This window comes from Falco punctatus, assembly GCF_963210335.1.
Source record: "Falco punctatus genome assembly, chromosome: 11".
Taxonomy (NCBI): Eukaryota; Metazoa; Chordata; class Aves; order Falconiformes; family Falconidae; genus Falco; species Falco punctatus.
Genome location: NC_137591.1, coordinates 25,365,246 through 25,384,635, shown reverse-complemented (window position 1 = coordinate 25,384,635; position 19,390 = coordinate 25,365,246). Strand labels below are relative to the sequence as shown.

General features: G+C 36.3%; 1 protein-coding gene across 1 annotated transcript in view; it reads left to right on the top strand.

Moving 5' to 3' along the window:
- CDC73 (cell division cycle 73) overlaps positions 1-18,409 on the top strand; it is a 109,766-nt gene extending 91,357 nt beyond the window's left edge. The window contains exons 11-17 of the mRNA XM_080406974.1: positions 4-61; positions 3,116-3,151; positions 3,518-3,605; positions 10,050-10,211; positions 12,117-12,217; positions 15,543-15,684; positions 16,948-18,409. Of these exons, the coding sequence (XP_080263100.1) occupies positions 4-61; positions 3,116-3,151; positions 3,518-3,605; positions 10,050-10,211; positions 12,117-12,217; positions 15,543-15,684; positions 16,948-16,984 (624 nt within the window). The 3' untranslated portion in view covers positions 16,985-18,409. The remainder of the gene's footprint in view (positions 1-3; positions 62-3,115; positions 3,152-3,517; positions 3,606-10,049; positions 10,212-12,116; positions 12,218-15,542; positions 15,685-16,947) is intronic.
- The last annotated feature ends 981 nt before the right edge of the window (positions 18,410-19,390 follow it).

Below are 19,390 nucleotides of genomic sequence, written 5' to 3'. Positions count from 1 at the left end.
AAGGAAGGCGCTTCTGCTCGAAAAACACAAACTCCAGCAGCACAGCCAGTACCACGACCAGGTAAGGAAGCCTACTATCACTTTCTGTTCCGAACAAATGTGAATTTTAAAGAAGTACTATTTACAATTTCGGTTAGCTGGAGAATGAAGTGGGGATTGTTTATTTGTGTCCCTTAACTTCATATGTATTGGAAATAACACATAACTTTATTATTAATGTTATACCACAGGGCTTGGGTTCATTCTCTTCAGCGTGTGCCCAGTTAGCCCATAGAAATAGTGAAATTAAAAATTGACGAACCTCTTGGTTCTTGTAGTTCACAAATGCCAGCTCAAATATGTAATAAAAGCTGGTTTATACTCCAAGGAGAAACAAGCTAAATAGAAAAGCTAATCTCAAAAAGAGATGTATAATCACTTCTGTTATTAATATATCAGAAGTAAGTCTTTCTCTGAATGCATTATCATTACTTCTTCACACTTTTTTAGCACCTAAGGTATTTGTAGTGGGGCCAGAATCCTAAACTGGCTTTTTAATTACCAATTCGTAGACTTCAGCTACCAAGTCAATTTTGTATGTCAGAGTGAATCCGAAATTGAGGTTTGAAGACAGAATTATATGGGTACTTTGGTTTCTTTTAATGAGAAAAAAGTTTAAAAAATTCTTAAGAAGAGTTTTTAGAAGAGTGTAAGAGTGCAGACAGTATACGAGAGGATCAGTGTTTCCAAACACCTATGTGCATATCTGCATCTAGTTTACATGCTGTGAGAATTTCTGGTTTGATGGAAGAAAGTCTCAAGAGAAAGGTGTTCTTTAAGAACAAGATGATGTTACGAAGGTATTGGGAAGGGGGCATTTTGGGTTTTTTGGAAACAAAGCTACCTTTAAAAATGAATATACTTTTTCTAGAAGTAATGCCTATACTTGTTGAGACTACTAAATGCTTTCAACGAGTGCCTTGGTAATTCCTTGAGATTCAGTAGGATTTAGTACTAAGACTTAATACTGTAAAAATGATTCTTCTTCAAAAATCTAGTCTAGTATTGAATACTGCCAAGCGTATCTCAATGCTGTTGTGCACAGGTTCTTCTGTTTGGTTATTTTGGTACTAGAAAGGTCAGGCTGCTTGTCATACTTATCTCCCTAGCCCCATTAAGCATAATAATGCAAATGGAGTTGACAGACAGTGGTATGAGATGGGTAGAAGTGGCAAGAACAGAAATCTGAGTTGTCATAGGTCCCTACTGTTATCTGTGACTTAATGCGTGTTAACTGGCAGAAGTGTGGGGTTTGTACATTATATAGGTTATACTGATACTGCCCTTCTCTAAGGCCAGTCTAATCCATTATCTTGCCTCTCTATTGTAAGTTGAAGAAAGAATAAAGTCTGCAGAAAAGCATATACTGCCTCATTCAAAAAAAAAAAAAAAAAAAACCAAAACAAACCACAAACAAACAAAAAAACCACAAACACAAACCCACCACAAAACTTTCTGCCCGTTATAGGATTTTTGGGGGGTTTGAAACTTCTGAAAAAATCAGTTGTTCTGTTCTTAGCAGTCAAAGTATTTAAAACATGCCATTTCCAGGAGGATGCTGCTTTGCACATAAGAAGCACTAGATGAATTGGACAAAACAGTTGTACAAGACCGAGTTGAAAAAAATGAGATGTGCTTTTAACTTTTTTTTTCCTTCACCTTTCTGCAGTACCAGTTTTCCTACTAACCTGTCTTGTTACAGCTATCAAATTTCTTAAATTGTTTTTTTGTCCTTTTAGGGCAGCTGAAATGCCCGTGTATTTCAGGAACTTATTTACATAAGGAGATCTGTAGATATAAAAAAAATAATTAAAAAAATCATTGGGTAGGTAAAGTTCACATAGTTCAATATGGTGTTGCCAATTATATCTGTGCATTTGACAGTGTCAGGAAAAGATAATTAAGGATATGGTCTCAATATTTCAACAATGGCAACTATGTGTTGTGAATATTTATACTGTTCTAGGAAGTTTTGAAACAGTTGGTCATAAATAAACATGAGCAAGTTGGTGCTATGAAATTGGAAGTCAGTTAATGAAATTTGTTGTGCATAGTAGCAGTTGAGACTTGAGTTAGTCTACATCAGTCTTTCTACTACTCACTATTTTCTGATATTGTAAATTTGGATAAACACATATGATAATTATCAAGCACAACAGTTCTTTCCTTGAGTTAGCACTTCTGAAAACTGAACTATAAAATGTTCATTTGGAGGGAGCCAGATTATTCAGTAATATCACCAAAGTGAAGAAACATTCTTCTCCAGCTTTGGACTGAAGGATCTCCCATGTTGAGGAGGTCACAACTTGCAAGACTGAAGTAGAAACATTTAATTGGGGGAATTCTTTGGTTTCTGTCTGGCCAGTATTGTTTGTGTGTTCTTGTTCGTTGTTTGGTTTTGGAGGTTTATTTGTTTTGGGTACCTTTTTGTTGTGTTGTGCTTTTTAGTTGTGGGTTTTTTTGGTTGTTTGTTTTTGGTTTTTTTTTTACCTGAGTGCTATCATATCTGTTAAGCTTCACTGGTTTTGGCACCCAAAGAGCTTGTGTAACTCAAACTGCAATGCAAAATTGAGTAAGCCTGGGATTCAGTTTTGATTGTTGAAACTTCTATATGTGTTAAGGATAGCTAAATCCTACAGATACCGTGCACAATAATAACTAATGAGAAGGTGAGGGTCTGTAAGTCTGTGTGAAACAATCTTCCTGTTGGTTCAGCACCATTGAACTTAAGAACTACCAGCAGCATTTTCAAGATTGCTGGCAATTTTTGTCAGTGGTGTAGTGCCCCAACCTTTTGAGGGGAATGGAGGGGGATGACTAGTTTTAGTAAAATCAGGAGAGATTGACTCAACTGTCCTAGCATTTATTTCAGACACTCAGGAGCTGTTTCTCTTCTGAATACTGAGACCCAAACTACTTCTCAACTTTTTGTATTGCATCTGTGAAAATGATCTAACTACTGTAGTGTGACTTTTCTCTGTTCACTTCTGCAACTAAAAACATTGAAATGTTGCCTTATGATGACATTTGTATTTATGTATTAATCATTCCTGCTGTATTGTCTGTTTTTTCTCAGTTTCCCAAGCAAGACCACCTCCAAACCAGAAAAAAGGTGAGTCAATATTCATTTCAAACACAGTTCTTCTCATTTTTGTGTGAATTGTGCCCACTTTATCTTTTGCTGCAACCAGAAGCATCAGTATAAACAAGCAGTGGAATGCAGACAGCATTCTGTTTTGCTAAATACGGATAGGACCCATATTTAGACTCCTTATACAGGAGTACATTTTTTCGGTGAATGAAAGCCTTCAGTTTACAAAAAGATTTACTACAGTTTTCTGTGAATATTTTTTTATGATGTTGCTCTGTTAAGCAAGGGGGTTCTTTTTGTGTACAGTTCCTTTAATGAAAAAAAACCCTGACAATCAAAACCATAACAGAAACCCCCCAGGCAAATGTAACTTTATTATCTCTACAGGATCTCGAACTCCCATAATCATTATTCCAGCAGCCACGACCTCTTTAATAACGATGCTTAATGCAAAGGACCTTCTGCAAGATCTGAAGTAAGTAGCTGATTAGAACATGCTGTATAAAAATGATTTTCAGATATAAAGGTGTACTGGCACCAAATTAGTAATTAAGCAAGAGGGAGTATCTACTGTCTCATGACAAGCTAGTTTTACAGACTAGAGTATAAAAGAAATGAATGCTTGAACAGGAGGAAAAAACCAAGAACTTATTTTCAGAGTTTTTGCGTGGTGGTGATCTGTGGGCCTAATGGGCAGAGTGACAAGAGTGTCTTACGGTACTATTTCTAATGTCTGTTGAGCTTTTCTTTCATGTAACATAAATGCACACATGTGCAACTTATCAATGAACCCTTACAATGGAAGAAGACTTAAGAGATGAGCAAGGGCAACATGCTTATGGAGCTCAGAAAAGATTTTAGCAAATGACCACAGTTACCAGCCACTGGAAGGTGGCCTCTGTTGTAGAAAAAGAACTGTGTCAGCTGAGCGGGGCAGCTGGTTGTGTAAATAAAGACTATTTTTTTTGAGTTCGCATACAACAGAAATAGACATTGTCTTTCAGTATTGATGCAAATTCATTCAGAAAAATATTAATGAGTTACTAGGATTTGTTTGTTGCATCGCACTTCTAAGATTTAATTCATTATGGCTGAATGCAATCAACACTGCAAATTATTTTCTTTGTAATAAGGTAAGATTACCTGTTATGTAAAAGCAACAAAACCTGTGTGTGCACACACACCCCACTCCCCTCACACCACCACTCCCAGCCCCCCCCCCCCCCCAAAAAAAAGATGTTTCTCCTTGTCCAGCAGATCATGGTATTTAGAGTTGCCTATCTGTTAATACCGGTTTATTCTTGTGAAACAGGCAGCCGTTTTCACAAAGAAATACTGTTAGAGCTTGTCCGCAGTGGTACGTTCAAAAAAATTGAGAGCTGCTCTTTCTCCCATCTGCAGTGCTTTGCTTGTCCTTTATGAGACTATACACTGCTTTTCTTCAAAAATAGGCTGTCCTTATTGTGGTGCTACGGCTTTTACTGGAGTTGCCCTAGTTTTTGAAATTGTGCAGTGAGATACCAGGTACCTTCTGATCTCCAGCTATTTCTAGTTGTTAGATTACTGCCATTTATCATTAAAGACCCAATAAGTGTATTGGACTCTTGGTGCCTTTTCCAAAATATTTAATTGGAGAGAAGGCTGGCTTTTAACATGATAGTTTAATGTTCAGACAGTTCCTGGGCTGGTATAATTGTGTTGACAGAGGATGTTTCTTGTTTATGTGGGGTTTTATGTTTAAGAAAAATATTTCACAACTGGCAGCCTTGGATTTAAATCTGTAACTTGTGACTTTCTGGTACAGGAACATCTATAATGAAATAAAGCATCTATACGTTATGTCTAAGTATATCTGTGCTAGAAGACTTACACTGGTTTTGGCCCCACTGGGGTACAGTTAACTTCTTGAGACCTGCCTCAAGAGGAGGCTGATCGTTAGAGTGCAAAGAACGTGATTCAGAAAAAAAATGAAATAAAGTTTAAGAGTTCAAAGGAGGACACTGATGTAGTTAACAAGTATGAAAGACAAAGTGAAAAAGCAAGGTATGTTAATGAATCAGAAGTGCAATAGCAGAATTCAGAAGAGTGAAATATTAATTTAGCCATGGCAGTTCTAGCACTCTTCTAGAAAATATGCCACCTGGCCTGTATACTTTTGCATTCAAATTTATTGAAATAGTTTGTTTAGGAATGGCTGCAGGGATTGTTTTTACTGTTCAGGTATGCAGAGTGTAGAACTAGCCTTGATGTGGAGTGTGATTGATAGATACGTGATGGTTTTCCAAGGAAAGACATCTAATTTCTGCCTCTTAAGTCACCACCTTCTTTAACTTATTCCACACTTTGAGCTAAATTTGACAGAAGGGTGGGTTTGGAAAGCACGTGTCATTGCCACAAGTTTTGGAGTAAAGACATATTGTCCATACAGAAAAGACACACCCAGATTAATGCTTCCTCCCTTACCCCTGCTGAGGGAAGATGCCAGTACATGTGAATTTCTTGTGTTTCTAGAGGTAACCAGCCTGCTTCCGTTAGCCATCAGAGGAGCTCAATGACATAGCACAAGGCGAAGGGGTTTTTGGAGCTGGAAGGGTGAGAGCTGTTGCAGGGGAGACCGCTAAGAAATGCAGGAGAACCCCGGGAGAAGGCGGCCCCCAGGATGGCGGTGTGGGAGCTGTGATGCTCGTGTGACGTGGGCTGTTGACAGGGCAGCTTTTTCTTCCATGCCGGATACCTGAGGCAGCCCAGTTCTCTGAAGTGTGTGGTAACAAAGAAAATGGGGATTTGGGTTTTATGAATAAAACCAACTCTTATGACTCCCTCCATTTAAATGTTTCTTAAAACAAAATGAGGAAGAAAGTTAACTAAAATTATAATTAGAGATCAAACCACTTAAAATCAAAATTTAGTCATAGCTGGGAATCTCTGTCTTTTAAGATAGTTTTGTTTAATAAGTAACTGGAATGCAAAACATTGTCACTTTGGATATGAGAAAAAGTAATTGCATTATCATTGGCAGATACTGTAGGTTGGTGGCTGTAAAATAAAGAGGACAGTCTTCATCCAGTACTATGGGAGGCATTAAATTCAATTGTCAAGGATTGAAAGAAACCTGTTGATTAATACCAACATTTTTAGTAAGCCTTTTCATAGCTCTGTAATAAGTTGAGGTTGTTTTTCTTTGCCAAATTTGGCTGACATTTGTATGATGCTTAGCGTCTTCAATTCATCACTAACGTTTTGCTCTTTTTTGAGACAGAGAATAGAGAAAGCAAGAAAGCGATCATCAGTACAATGAAATACATACTATTTTAAACCGGAAGCATCTTACTGGTTTACAGTATTTTTTAAAGATATCTGATTTGTCTGTTGGATATATTTGTTGCAACTTTGATTTTGTAGGAGGACATTTCTATATATAACTGTAATATATATAAATCACATACTGAATAATATGCAAAAAATCTTGATAACCTTTTTTTTAAAGTTTATTTTTCTAAGGAGCCAAATACAAGATAAAAATGAAGAGTTTCTAAAATAATAAAAACATATAATTTCATTTAAAATCAGAACTGCAATATGTTATGGTATATTGTAAATCTTCTTAAAAATATTTAGTATGATACACTTTATTTTTATTCAGTATCTGAATGCAACACTAGATATAATTACTGTGTAAAATCTGGCTTTCCAGATGAAGTATTTGAGGATAATTGAAGTTAGGCTTTTCAGAAGCAATGCATCTGCTTTACATGGGCAGTGTAAAAAAAAAAAGTGAGGCAGGAATTGTATCAGGCAGGTGTAAATGATTGGATAATGATTATGTATTTTTATTATGATGATGCTTTTACTCATAAGTTTCACCATATGTGGCCAGGCAACTCACTGAGATTTATTCAGCTTTGATATTGAACAAACTATCTGAAAGCTTCAGGGATGATGTATTACCAAAAAAATGCTTTGTTCTCTTGCAAAAATAGGTGTATGAAGCTTTTGATACTGTAATCTAACAAAAAGATTGAGAATGTTATAAAAATGAGTCTCCCAATTCTAAACACATTCAAATGTGTATTACGATGATCTCTGTTACTGTTCAGCATTGGAGTTACAACTTGGGCTCTGCTCATGCATTTTTCAGCGTGCCTGAGTTTGGGGGCCAGAAAGTGCTGACCTGACCTCAGTGAAAGTGTTTTTAAAGTTAATGCTAGCAATTCAAGTGAGTTTAGAGCTTAGGCATGAGCCACTCTGGCAGTTCAGTGGGTAGTATCTTACCAATTACCTCCCATAATTTAGTCTTGTTCATCACTTACCCGTTACTTTAGGAAAGGGACCTGCTGTCTTCTCAAAGCGAGAGACTGCACCTGTTCTTATGTGGATAATAATTTTGGTAATTAACAGCAAGAGAATTTAGTGTTGTTAATTTCCTAGTAGGGGTATAAAAATCGATTCTAAGTAGGTTTGGAAAATATTTTTTACTAGGGAATAGTAATCTGGAGAAGCAACAAAAAAAAAACAACACAAGTGAGCACCTGCTCAGTCAGGTTTCAGAACACATTTCCAGTGTGTTGGATGATTAAAAAAGTATCAAGTACAAATGTGTAGTTAAGCCACCAGCTGTAATATTGTGGCAGATAATTCCCAAGAGAAGATGGTTTTTTTGGTGTCTTCTTTAATACTCAGATTTCTTACACTTGTCTTTTATATCGAGGTAGTGATGGAGTAGGTCACGTAAACTATTATTTATAATCGTACAGTAATTTCTGTTGAGTCTTAACTCTTGAGCACATGGCTTTTATTATACTTACTGAGTCGATGGTTCCTGGAAATGCAAGCATATATTTTATAAACTTTCTTTAAGCTGTCTTTTATTCCCGTACTCTCTGTACATATGTAAACATTTCCTTCAGTGTTTTCTTTACAACAGTCATCTTCTTTACTGTGCCATGTGAATCTGCCCATGGACACTTCTTCCTTCAGCAAATTCCAATAACAAGCTATTTCATGTTCTGTCCTGGAGAAGTGCGTTCAAAAACATTCGGATTTTTACAGTAAAGAAAACTTAGGCTGTTTTCTAAAAGATACATAACTGAAGCACAGCCGAATGGTGCCTTAATGGCTGTAACACAGGTTTCAAGCTGAAATGGAGAGAAACTGTCAATAAACTAGTGTTGAAATTAATTCTTAAACACAGAAACATTTAAAGCTAGAAGTGGAATTGAGAATGCCTGTTGTCAGCCAAATCTGAGATGTCTCAAATACAGTGGTGAAATCATTAGGCTCTGTAGAGCAGCAGTATTACTTCTTGTCTGATTTGGCAGAGTCCCTGTTTCCATTTAAAATGGTTAAAGTGCTTGATTCCTCATATTTACAAACTAAATATAAAATGTGACTTTTTAGATTGCTTGAAGGTTTATTGACCTTTTCCCCATGCTGCCTTAAAACATGTTTGGGTGTCGTCGTCCCCCCCCGCCCACTGCTGTTTTCTCATTGGCTATAAGATGTTAGCAAAACCTTGTATTTTCACATTGACTGAATAATGACCTCTTCCTCATTTAATTTTTCATATATTTTTCTATTTTTCCAGCAATAGGAAGTGCAGTCTGCCTGTTTAAGCGCATTCAAATTGGGTTTAGTGTTCAAATAGAAATAGATTTAAAAGAACAAATAGAAATACTGCAAACGACTGAAAATGTAGTAAATGTTTAAAAAGCACCATCTGTAGTACAATGAAGAGAAATTTTACCAATTATCTAGCATACTATGTTTCTAAACTGGAGCACCGGTACTCATGATAACTTTTGCAGTTAAGTGAAACATAGAGTTTCTTTTTATCATGAGTTTTGGAAATGAAATGTCAGTGGCAAAAGGTGTTAGTAGTACAGCTGGGTGGTTCTGAATAGAATATTAGGAGAACGTGGGTCTGAGCTCTGCTCTTTTACTGGCCTGGCAGGTGATACTGGCCACATCAGCTTCTCTTCCTGTGACATAGTTTTAGTTCTATAAAATGCATGACTTGGTTGTCTTTCCTTTTGACAAAATCCACTGAGATTCATCGGTAAAAAGGCTTACACTACTCTCACATTAATGATGCCCATTTTGAGAAATGCTCAGTGTATTTAATTTTATTATCTCCATAAAGAAGAGGCTCTTGAAATGGAATTGCATTTTTTTTAAGGTGGGGGGCTGCAAAATAAAAGATGTGTAACTCATTTGAGGTGGTTGCATCCTAAGCATTTATTTTTTTCACATGGAGATTACATAAGACAGGAGGATCACATGATCCTTATTTTCTGAGCAATTTATCAGCGAAGCTATTTAGGAAAAAAAAAAAAAAGTCCAAAATTGTAGTATTGTATGTTGTCGTCACCAGGTGAATCATTGGTATTGTAAAATCACCATCATCCAAAAAAACCAAACCTCACTCAAAAACCTTTTTGGCCCAAAACTCTAGCTTTCTTGAGAAAACTTAATTCTGGTGGTTCTAATAGCAAAAACTCTCAAATTTGCTCCAGGAGGCAATCACTGCTTAGTGCCCACGCTTCCCCATGTTACCCTTGATAACTAAAAAGGATGTTACAGCCATTTAGCAGTCTGTGATCTGGCTCCACATCTGCAAATGTATCTAATAAGGTCGGCAAGGAGTGCATGAATGTATACGAACAGGTTAGGCTGTAGTTAGGAGGGGCAGAGGACCTTTTAAAAAATGTGACTCTGTTTAGTATAAGAGTTTAGAAAATATTTTTCTTACTTTTTTGTTGTTCTGAGTGAGTCATGATGGAAGCTTGGCATAGTGAAAATGAGATGGCTTCAGTGAGTGCTACTAGTAATGCAAAGGTCTGATAAAGTTGGTTTTCTGGCTGACTACATCAAATAAGTTGCTTTTGTCTACTGAATGTTGGGTTGTTTTTTTTTCCCCAAGGTTTGTACCATCAGATGAAAAAAAGAAGCAAGGCTGTCAACGAGAGAATGAAACCCTAATACAGAGAAGGAAGGACCAGATGCAGCCTGGGGGAACTACAGTCAGCGTTACTGTACCTTATCGAGTCGTAGACCAACCTCTGAAACTTATGCCACAAGACTGGTAAAATACATTTCCCTTTTACAAAATCACTGAACTAGGAGAAAGCAAAATTTGGAGGGACCAATACAATGCTACTAAATTCACTAAAAAGTGAAGATACGGACTTGATTGTTAACTGTACAGGGGTCTTCAGCTGAAAATAATATGCAACTAAACTTATTTAAATGGTCTTCAGAAATTACAACACTACATTTAAACAGTATGAGCAGCACAATTAATTTCATTAGGTTTACATTAAACGTTCCACAGATTTGAATAGGAATATTCTTATTAGTTTTCTCATTCATGATGCTGTAGTGTGCAAGTCACTGAAACATGATCTGAGAGAAAAAGACTTCTTTCTTGCCTGCTTTCTGACTGAGAGTCTATTGGGAAGATACATTTGCAGGCCTTCAGCATCTGGCATTCTAACTTTTGTAATAGTTTAAGAAAGGAAGAAAGAAAGAAAATCCAACAGACGGTAAAGACTGAACTGTGATTTCAGTGTTGAATCAGATTCATTGAATTGGATTCAATGATGGGAGCTTACTTGTGAAGGGGGAGCCCCAGTCTGGGAAAGGGCATCATAGATAGCTTTTACTTAAAAAAAAAAAAAAAAAAAAAAAAAAGAAAAAGCTGGAAACAGATTATTTAGTCTGTAGCCCATTCTTCAATGCTATGAAAACATATTTCTCTTTGAGCAGGAAAATTCTGGAGAGACATCTTTTTGTTGTTGTAATGAACTAGGTAACATTTTTACTTCTTCCTTACAAGTGTGAAGATTTTAGACACACACAGCGACATTCTTGGTGGTTTTGTAACTTTCAAATTAGATTTTAATGGAGAGGAGTACTTTGAAAAAGTCCTGTTCTAAATTAATTGTTCTCTCTATTGAGAACTTGAGCTCATCAGAAATCTGTGGGTTTGAAATGCTGAATATCAAATAGCACTTAAAATGTTTAATGCTTAAACATTTAAGAACTGTCTAAAGTGGTTCCTAAAGTGCTTCTGACCAAGGAGATGAAGTAGCGTGGGTTTTTTTAGCTTGTTTTTATCCAAGGGAGAATCAGGTATTAGTGTCTCAAAATTAATGTGTTGCTGTGGGGTTTTTTCTCGGTTAGCAATTACAAACCCCACAACATCATTTTAAATGTCAAAGCTTTAGCCTGTTACCTTTTAAAAGAAAAAAAAAATTAAAAACCAACCAAAACTCCACCTTGATTAATCTTTTCCATTTGGGTTTTGGTAGAGTTTATAATGAATTAAATTTGGGGATGAGATCAGGGGAGGTAATTATTTGTCATCATTGGTAGGAAACATGGTTGGATTATGTAAATGTTCAAGACAAAGATCGGCCATACATGGAAGGTCATTTGTTCTCAAAGGTTGGGGTTTTTTAATTTTATTAATGTAGAAGCTTCATCTTAATCACAAATTTATTTTGTTAGACTGCAGGTGATGGTTACACACCCTTACAATAAATGATGCACTTTGCAGAAATTTGGCAGCTGTCTCTTCTAATACATTTTTTGAATAGAAGTTACCTATTCCGAATAAAGGCTTTTAAATTGATAGGTCTCAGTTTACAGTGTTGTTCATAGAAGATTATCTCTAAGATGTTGAAGCACTTTTAAAAACCAAAGTAATAATGGCCAGGAGTAAACACTGTTTGCTTATAAATGTAACACGAGAAACTGAGCTGCATTCTGCAAAGGGACAGAGCTTAAAGTCCAGGAAAATCACATGAAATATTTTTGTTTTGGCTTAACAGAGAAAAAGCAGTTGTGCTGGAGGTGTGGTTATTAAATGTGCTCTGCTGCTGTTCCTTAGCATAGCTTTTTATTCTAGTAATATTGCATGTTTAAGAATGCTTGTAATTTAAATGTTCAAGGTCATCAAGATGTCCATGTCTCCCTGTCTTCGTAGGGACCGTGTGGTGGCAGTATTTGTACAGGGTCCTGCTTGGCAGTTCAAAGGCTGGCCTTGGCTCTTGCCTGACGGATCTCCTGTTGATATATTTGCAAAAAGTAAGGGGTTGTTTTGTGTTGTTTTTAAGTGGTTTGGGTTTTTTTTTTCTGTCTGGATTTTTTTGTGGGGTGTTTACGACAAAACACTGCCGAAGTGCTGTTGGACTTGGGTGGTTGAGAAGACAGGGGCTTAGATCTTTGCACAGATGGCAGATATTAATGTGCCCTCTGCAGTTCTTTTGTTCTGACCTGTGGAAGCTCACGGAAATCTTCTCAGAGCTGTCATCTTTACAAGAGGTTCAGAAATAGCTAGTGTATAAATTTACTTCCCAAGCTTCAAAAAAAAAAAAAAAATAAGGCAATGTATATTATAACACTTCATAGCTTAACAGGTTTACAGGCTGTCTTCAGATTTTATTAATACTGTGAACAGATGATTAATCACTTAGTAATTCACTAAGAAAGTTTTACAAATATCATATGCTGTCTGAAAAAATGGGAAACTTTTAGTAACGTACAAATGCTTTTTAAGTTGTGAGCTAGGTGTTACCACTGAGTTAGATCTGACCAGGTTTTTGAGTTATCACAATTATGCCCAGTATGCTTTCAGACACACTGCACTTTTCTCACGCAGTTCCCTCTGCTGACAGTAAGGTGTGCATTAATATCTAAAGGAACTGTCAGTTTCTGATCTCTGTTGCTTCATTGTGAAGTTGCCTTAGAAAATAGACCTTTTTAAAGTGTCCAGTGGTTTCTGAGCTACAGATTTTAAAAACAAAACCAACAAACCAACACATACACACAAAAAGAAAAGAAAAAAACAAACAAACAAACAAAAAAACCCAACAACCCAAACAAAAAAACCCCAAACAAACCAAAAACCATCTTAGTTCAGTCTGTCATTTTCCAGTTAGTGTGATAAGGAATTAAGTTTGATCAGGTTTTATGTGTGCAAATATTTGGTATATGAAGCAGAAGCTGGAAGGAGAATGCTAGTTTGATAAGAAGCAAAAAAGGAAGAGTTGGGCAGACGGCTAAGGATGTGTCTGTGAACATTGAATTGGAATTAGTTGCTTAAGCAGGGATTGAGCATGAACAGGGAGGGAGTGAAAGAGCCAGAAAGTCAATGTAAAGGAAAAAGTTTAACAAAAGAGACCAATGAAAGGAGAAAATATCACTTCAAAATGAAGATCTAGAGCAAATGAAAACTGTGAAATGCAAACTCAAGAAAAATGCTGTTAAATACTTACGGTCTAGCTAGTAGTTGCATGCTAGTTTCTATTAATTTTAACATTATGTACATATAAATGTATAGAGGGCTACAGGAATTGCTATGACATCCTTTGACGTTATTGGAGTCTTCGCTGTGCCAAAAGATCAAAATCAGATACATAGTTCAGACTGAAGTGTACAAATTCTTAAGTTTTTCAGGTGAAAGAAGGATATCTGTTCTTACTTGTCCATGAAATGAACCTTTTTTAATTTTAGAAATGCATTCTGTTGTTTCAAAGTAAGGTATTGTAAAAAACATTTTCCTGATAAGAGTATCTGTACGGCTTTTTCTAATGACTGTCCTTACCCCTCAAAATAAAAGCAGTGTAGATGGCGAGAGCACCGGCAATGTCTGTCTGGTGGTATGTGTTTACCTTTTCCTGAAGCAATCACTTTGCCACTGTTTATAGTCTCCAGTATCCTTTGTAAATAGGGTTTCTGGGATCTGAACAGTTCATTGTTTCATCTGCAGTTTGTATTTCTCCATGTAAGTCATGGGGTCCGTGGTGATTAACAAATACTCAAAGCTTATCATTGTCATTTTTGAGAACAAGCAGGTAGCTTACCATAAAAAATTCCTCGATGAAATTTGTATTGGACCAGAGCCTGTCAAACTTGTTTTATTTGTTCACTTACTATGTCACGTAGCATTTTGTTAGTTGAGCCTCTAAAATTGTTCTCCTTAGTTTCTTTTACACGTGGTCTGCGTGCTTAATGTTCATGTAGCAAACGACCTTATTTCTTGCATCTGCAAGTGAATGTTTGAGATGAAATTTTGCATGATGTCACTTTAATGAAGAAATATTTAATTTTGAATACCATTTTAAAGGTCTTGCTCCTAGACCACATTAACACACTCTAACACGAATTTGTTTCGGATTCAGAAGTCGATTGTGTTCTGCTCAATATCGTTTAACCTTAATGCACAGGCTCTGTCAAGTGTTGATTAAGCTTTCGGTAAATACATAGCCCCGGTATATCTTTTTGCTCTCTCTGGAGTTATTTTAAAACATGCAGCGTTTTGTAGCAAAGATAATGTATATGTTTTCTTAGTATTAATTCACAAAGCTTGGGAATTCATCTGACAGTGGTACAAGCCAGATGATCACTTTAATTTGTTAACTGGGGAAGAAAAAAGCTAATATCAGATACCAATCTTCTAGAAAGCTCCTAGATACGTAATTTTATAGATCGACATGTATCTGGAAAAGGGGACACATTATTATTACATATTATAGCCATTTGGCTACAATTGAACGTGAATTTTGTGGAAAAAAAAATTGAGAGTGGTACCAGAAAAAGATATGACCATCGCATTAAAAATAACTAGTTTCCACAAGCATGGTCAAGTTCTTCTGCTTTACTTCTCCAATAATATCCAAAGTAGGAAATGCATCACATTGGCTTCCAGATAGGAATTGTACAAGACTCAAATATTTTGCGTTGCATTGTCAGAACTACGATCTGGCTAAGGAAATCAAGAAGAGTCGTAAGAATATTTTAATACTCACTATGTTAATGCTTAGGCTTCACATAACTCACATGTGACAAAACTTCCCAAGAGTGAAATAACTGTTAGTATTTTACCATTTTTAGCTGAGTACTAAATCAAGGGAAATTGGCAGTAACTAAGTTTCTCAGAATGCTTTATGTAGCATTTGGGAGTAACGCTGGTGCTCTACTATCAGTCTTCTACACACACTTTCAGGAAATAGCCAGGCTTCCTCCTCAATGGTCTCAGAAATGCTTAGGGTTTCAATTCTTGGTCAGTTCAAAGATTTTCAGAAAGAACATCTTTCTTTGCCAGAGAAAACGTACCTGAATTGGCAATGAGTTTCTGCTATTCTCCTGGAATCTATGCATCTAAAAGTAGGGGCTGCCCTTTACTTAAACCTGTAATAGTGTGAGAGTCTGATAGTGGCCACTGACCAATTTATTTAGGGTCTTGGTGCACTTCATTAACTAGTTGACTTTCTGGGGAGATGGGCTAGTTAATTTTGTTCATAGGCTCTGTTCTGAAAAAGAGAGACGTCGTGGGACTTGTCTTTGACTAATAATGAAACCCTGGAAAGTCGTCATGTTTGTACACTAAATGTTCTCCTGTTTCCTGTAGTTAAAGCTTTTCATCTCAAATATGATGAAGTACGTCTGGATCCAAATGTACAGAAATGGGATGTAACAGTGTTAGAACTAAGCTACCACAAAAGACACTTGGACAGGCCAGTATTTCTACGCTTCTGGGAAACATTGGACAGGTATGTTGCCTGTTGAAAGTCCTTTATGCTCAGGCTTTTACAATGTTTGGTGGGAATGAAAAGTGATGGCAACAAGGGAATTGTATACAACTTGGCTAGAACATTGTTCAGATGTCTTAAAAATACTGCTTGTTTAGATTTTTCCTGATGATAGTTAAATATATACCACTATTTTATTACAGACTATAAATAATAATCTCCGCAGTATAATACGTGTGGATTTAAGGAAGGGTGGTTACCATCAATCATCTATTAGTACCATGATTCCCCACCTCCCTTTATTATAGGGAGAAGGAAAAGAATGGAGAGCAAGCTAGGTGGTGTAGAGTTTTCCTTTGTTCCCCCAGCTCTCTCCTTGGACTGCATCTCTGAGCTTACAAGCTCTCCTCCTTTCACTTTCCACCTCGCTAGATGATAGTCTGGAAAAAGTGAGAAACTACCTGAGGATCAAGAGCCACAAAACATTATCTTAGCCCGATGCCCTTGAGTTCACAGCACTGGGTAGAAGAGGAAGTCAAAAAAGATAAGGCACACGTAATGAGTTTTCGACTGGGGGTTCTTCTGTATCTTAGGGGCCTTCCGAGTACTTAGCCCCACCTTCTGTGAGAAGTGAGGGATGGAGGAGCACGAGCAGCATTGCTTCTGACTCTGCCTCTGTGTGGTTCAGAGCCTCTCTGAATAGGAAGTTCATTGCAATACCTTTTTCATGTTGCAGAGAAGGAACTTTCTTATCATGAAGCAGTTGGAGAAATATTGAGGGAAGGGAGAAGCCCATGCATTTCATGAATGTTTAATCTTTTCATGTTGATTGCACAGCAAACTGCTTGAATGATTAAGTGAACTTCAAAAAGAAAAATCCTATGGGAATTGCCAAAATAATTCCAAGCATCAGACTTCTATGGCTTCTTATTTATAAGTCTCAGCTAAACTAAATATCTGAATTCTCAGAATGAACTAGTTATCTTTAACAACAGTCTTTCAATGTTAGAAGTTATGTGATGCCTTAGAAAACTTGAATTTTCATTGAAGCAAAGATTTTAGCTGATTTCCCAGTATTTGTGGGACAAATATTGTGCATAATACAGAACTGTATGGCATATAAGACATTGCATCTCTTTGGCAACTTGCAAATTCTCTAAGAATTTTTTTTTTTTTTTAACAAAGTCTGTGTGTGTTACTCTGGAGAGTAAAATTCCTTACTACCAAAAGAGTGGTAATGTTGTTTTCTGGGTTTGTTGTGTTTTTTGTTTTGTTTTTTTTCAGGTATATGGTAAAGCACAAATCTCACTTGAGATTCTGAAACCTTCAGCTGCCATTTATTTCCTGAAGTATGGATTGAGAAAACATGAAAAGGGGCTCCAGTTTGGAGACCAGAGCTCGCACTATGTCAAGAACTTTACAAATGAGGAAGGGTCACAGTTTAAACTTTTTATAAAATCTTGTTTGGATGCTTCATGCTATGGCAGGTTGATACCTGTTGTTATTCAGAAGCAAAGGGGTTTTGCTTAAAACTATTTTTTTAATGTTGTTAGCCTTCTAGTCTGCAATCCAAATTGTATATTTTGATAGCAGCAGTTTCTTCTCTGTTTTGTTAAATTAGCCACATTTTTAAATAATGTGTTTTGTTCCTTATTAGAAAATAGATTGATCTTCACTGCAGGTTACAAATGTGTGTATGCGTGTGCGCATGTGCGCACGTGTGTGTGTATATATGTGTGTGTGTGTCTATATATATCTAATGTATAAAAAAAATAATTATAGACACACTTATGCACACATAGATGTTACCAGGCTTTCTAAACCACTTAGCTTCTGAGCTTAGTTTTGGTTTTCTTTGCTTATTGTTTCACTTAATGAAAATATTTTGTTGTGAATGATATTACATTTTAGTCAATAGGACTTGCAAACTGAGCAAAGTGAAAATTGTTTTGGATAAAATGAAAATGTCAACCTGTATATGTATATTCTGTCAGTCTTTGTTGAAAAAGGGAAGATGAAAAACTAAGAAACACTTTTTTGGATTTGTAATGTCCCAGTTTACTAGATCTTTAAACTTTATTATAGGAATATCTTCAAGTCATGTTAACTTTAAATTGCCATTCTCTACACAGGTCTCTTTATTTAAACTGAAGGTGTGCATGTGTACATTCCCATCTATCAAAATACCTTTACATATGAGTCTAAATGTTACCTAGATTAAACAATGAATAGAGAAGGAGAGTTTGGATTTTTTTTTTTGTCCTGAAATGGCTGCCACAAGGGATGAATAATTTTAACTTCTCTGCATTTATACCTCTAATACCACTTCTAATATTATTTTCTTGTGACACAAATAGCCTAGGCTATGTCTACAAGAGTTGTAATGTTCTGAGACGAGTGGCTAATATGGCCTCCTAACAGTCCTGCATTGTAATGGAAAATGAGCCTCCTCCAATTACCAAAGAACAGATTTGCTTGATCTGCAGTATAACTGAGGCCAGAAGACCCTGACGTTTGTATGAAATTTATGGTATCTCTGTATCTGTTTAATAACATTAAGTTGATATTGCATTACCAGTGGATGTAGAGAATGATCAAATACTGTAACACCCGCATGGATTTTTTTTTTTTTTTCTGGGGTAGAAAATACATGTTTATATTCCTGTTCTTGAAATTCCAAACCATGTTTTTTAATATACTTTACATTTAAGGTTTAACAAAAGTAAAATGTTCTACCTATTCTTCATTAGTTTTGCTTTTTATTTGATGTTACCTTCATTTTTGATAAAAACAGAAGGCACATACCCTTAGGAGGTTTTTAAAACAAGGTCTTAAATTTGAGGACTGTGAGGTCTGACTTGTTATTATGTTTCCATCCCTGCTATATTGAGACTACTATTTTTAAATGGTCTTAATGGAAACTTAAGAGAGAACCCCAAACCGCTAAACAAAAAAACCCTGGTGACTCCAATCTTTGAGGAAGCTGACACTGGGTTTTTGAACGGATTCTGTGAAGTGACTGAGAAGAGCAGGCAATACAGAACTACTAGAAGGTCTCCTGTTTGTGTGGGCTTTGGTCAGTACCAAATGACTATTTTTTCCCAATACTTCAGCTTATTATAAATGTATCCATGTCATACATGAGTGAGCTAAAACATTCAATGCTTTATTTTAACCCGTGCTGTAATTAGAAAAGCTGTAATGGTTGTCAACACAGCAATTGCTACCATGAGGAACTGGTTCCATTTGGGGTTCATCACTGTTTGAAACAGTGGGATATCATGTATGGTTTTTTTAACTCTCAAGGACTTCCAGTTAGAAATGTAATTTTTTTCAGATTTAATCAGGACTTCATGGCCCGTGCCGTTTCAAAGAGACTTCTACAGTGGGCAGCAAACTTAAAAAGCAAATTCTGAAGAATTGTGTGGTTCACGTGCGCCGTGATATACGGACTATATAGTGGCCTTAAAATTTGGCAAGGTCCAGTTATCTCTTTTCTCCTGTATTTCACTTGTGTTTTAAACGCATGTGTAATCCCGGGTCCGATATTGTATACAGGAAATGGCTTGATTTAGGTGTAAATTTATGTATATATTGGGAGCAACTTCTCTGAAAGTAGTGCAGTTAAGTGAAAGCGAAACTGGCAGAAGAACAAAATCCATGAAATCTTTGTATGAACTGTGCCACTTTTTATGGATTGAGCATAGACCTTTAACATCTTGGAATT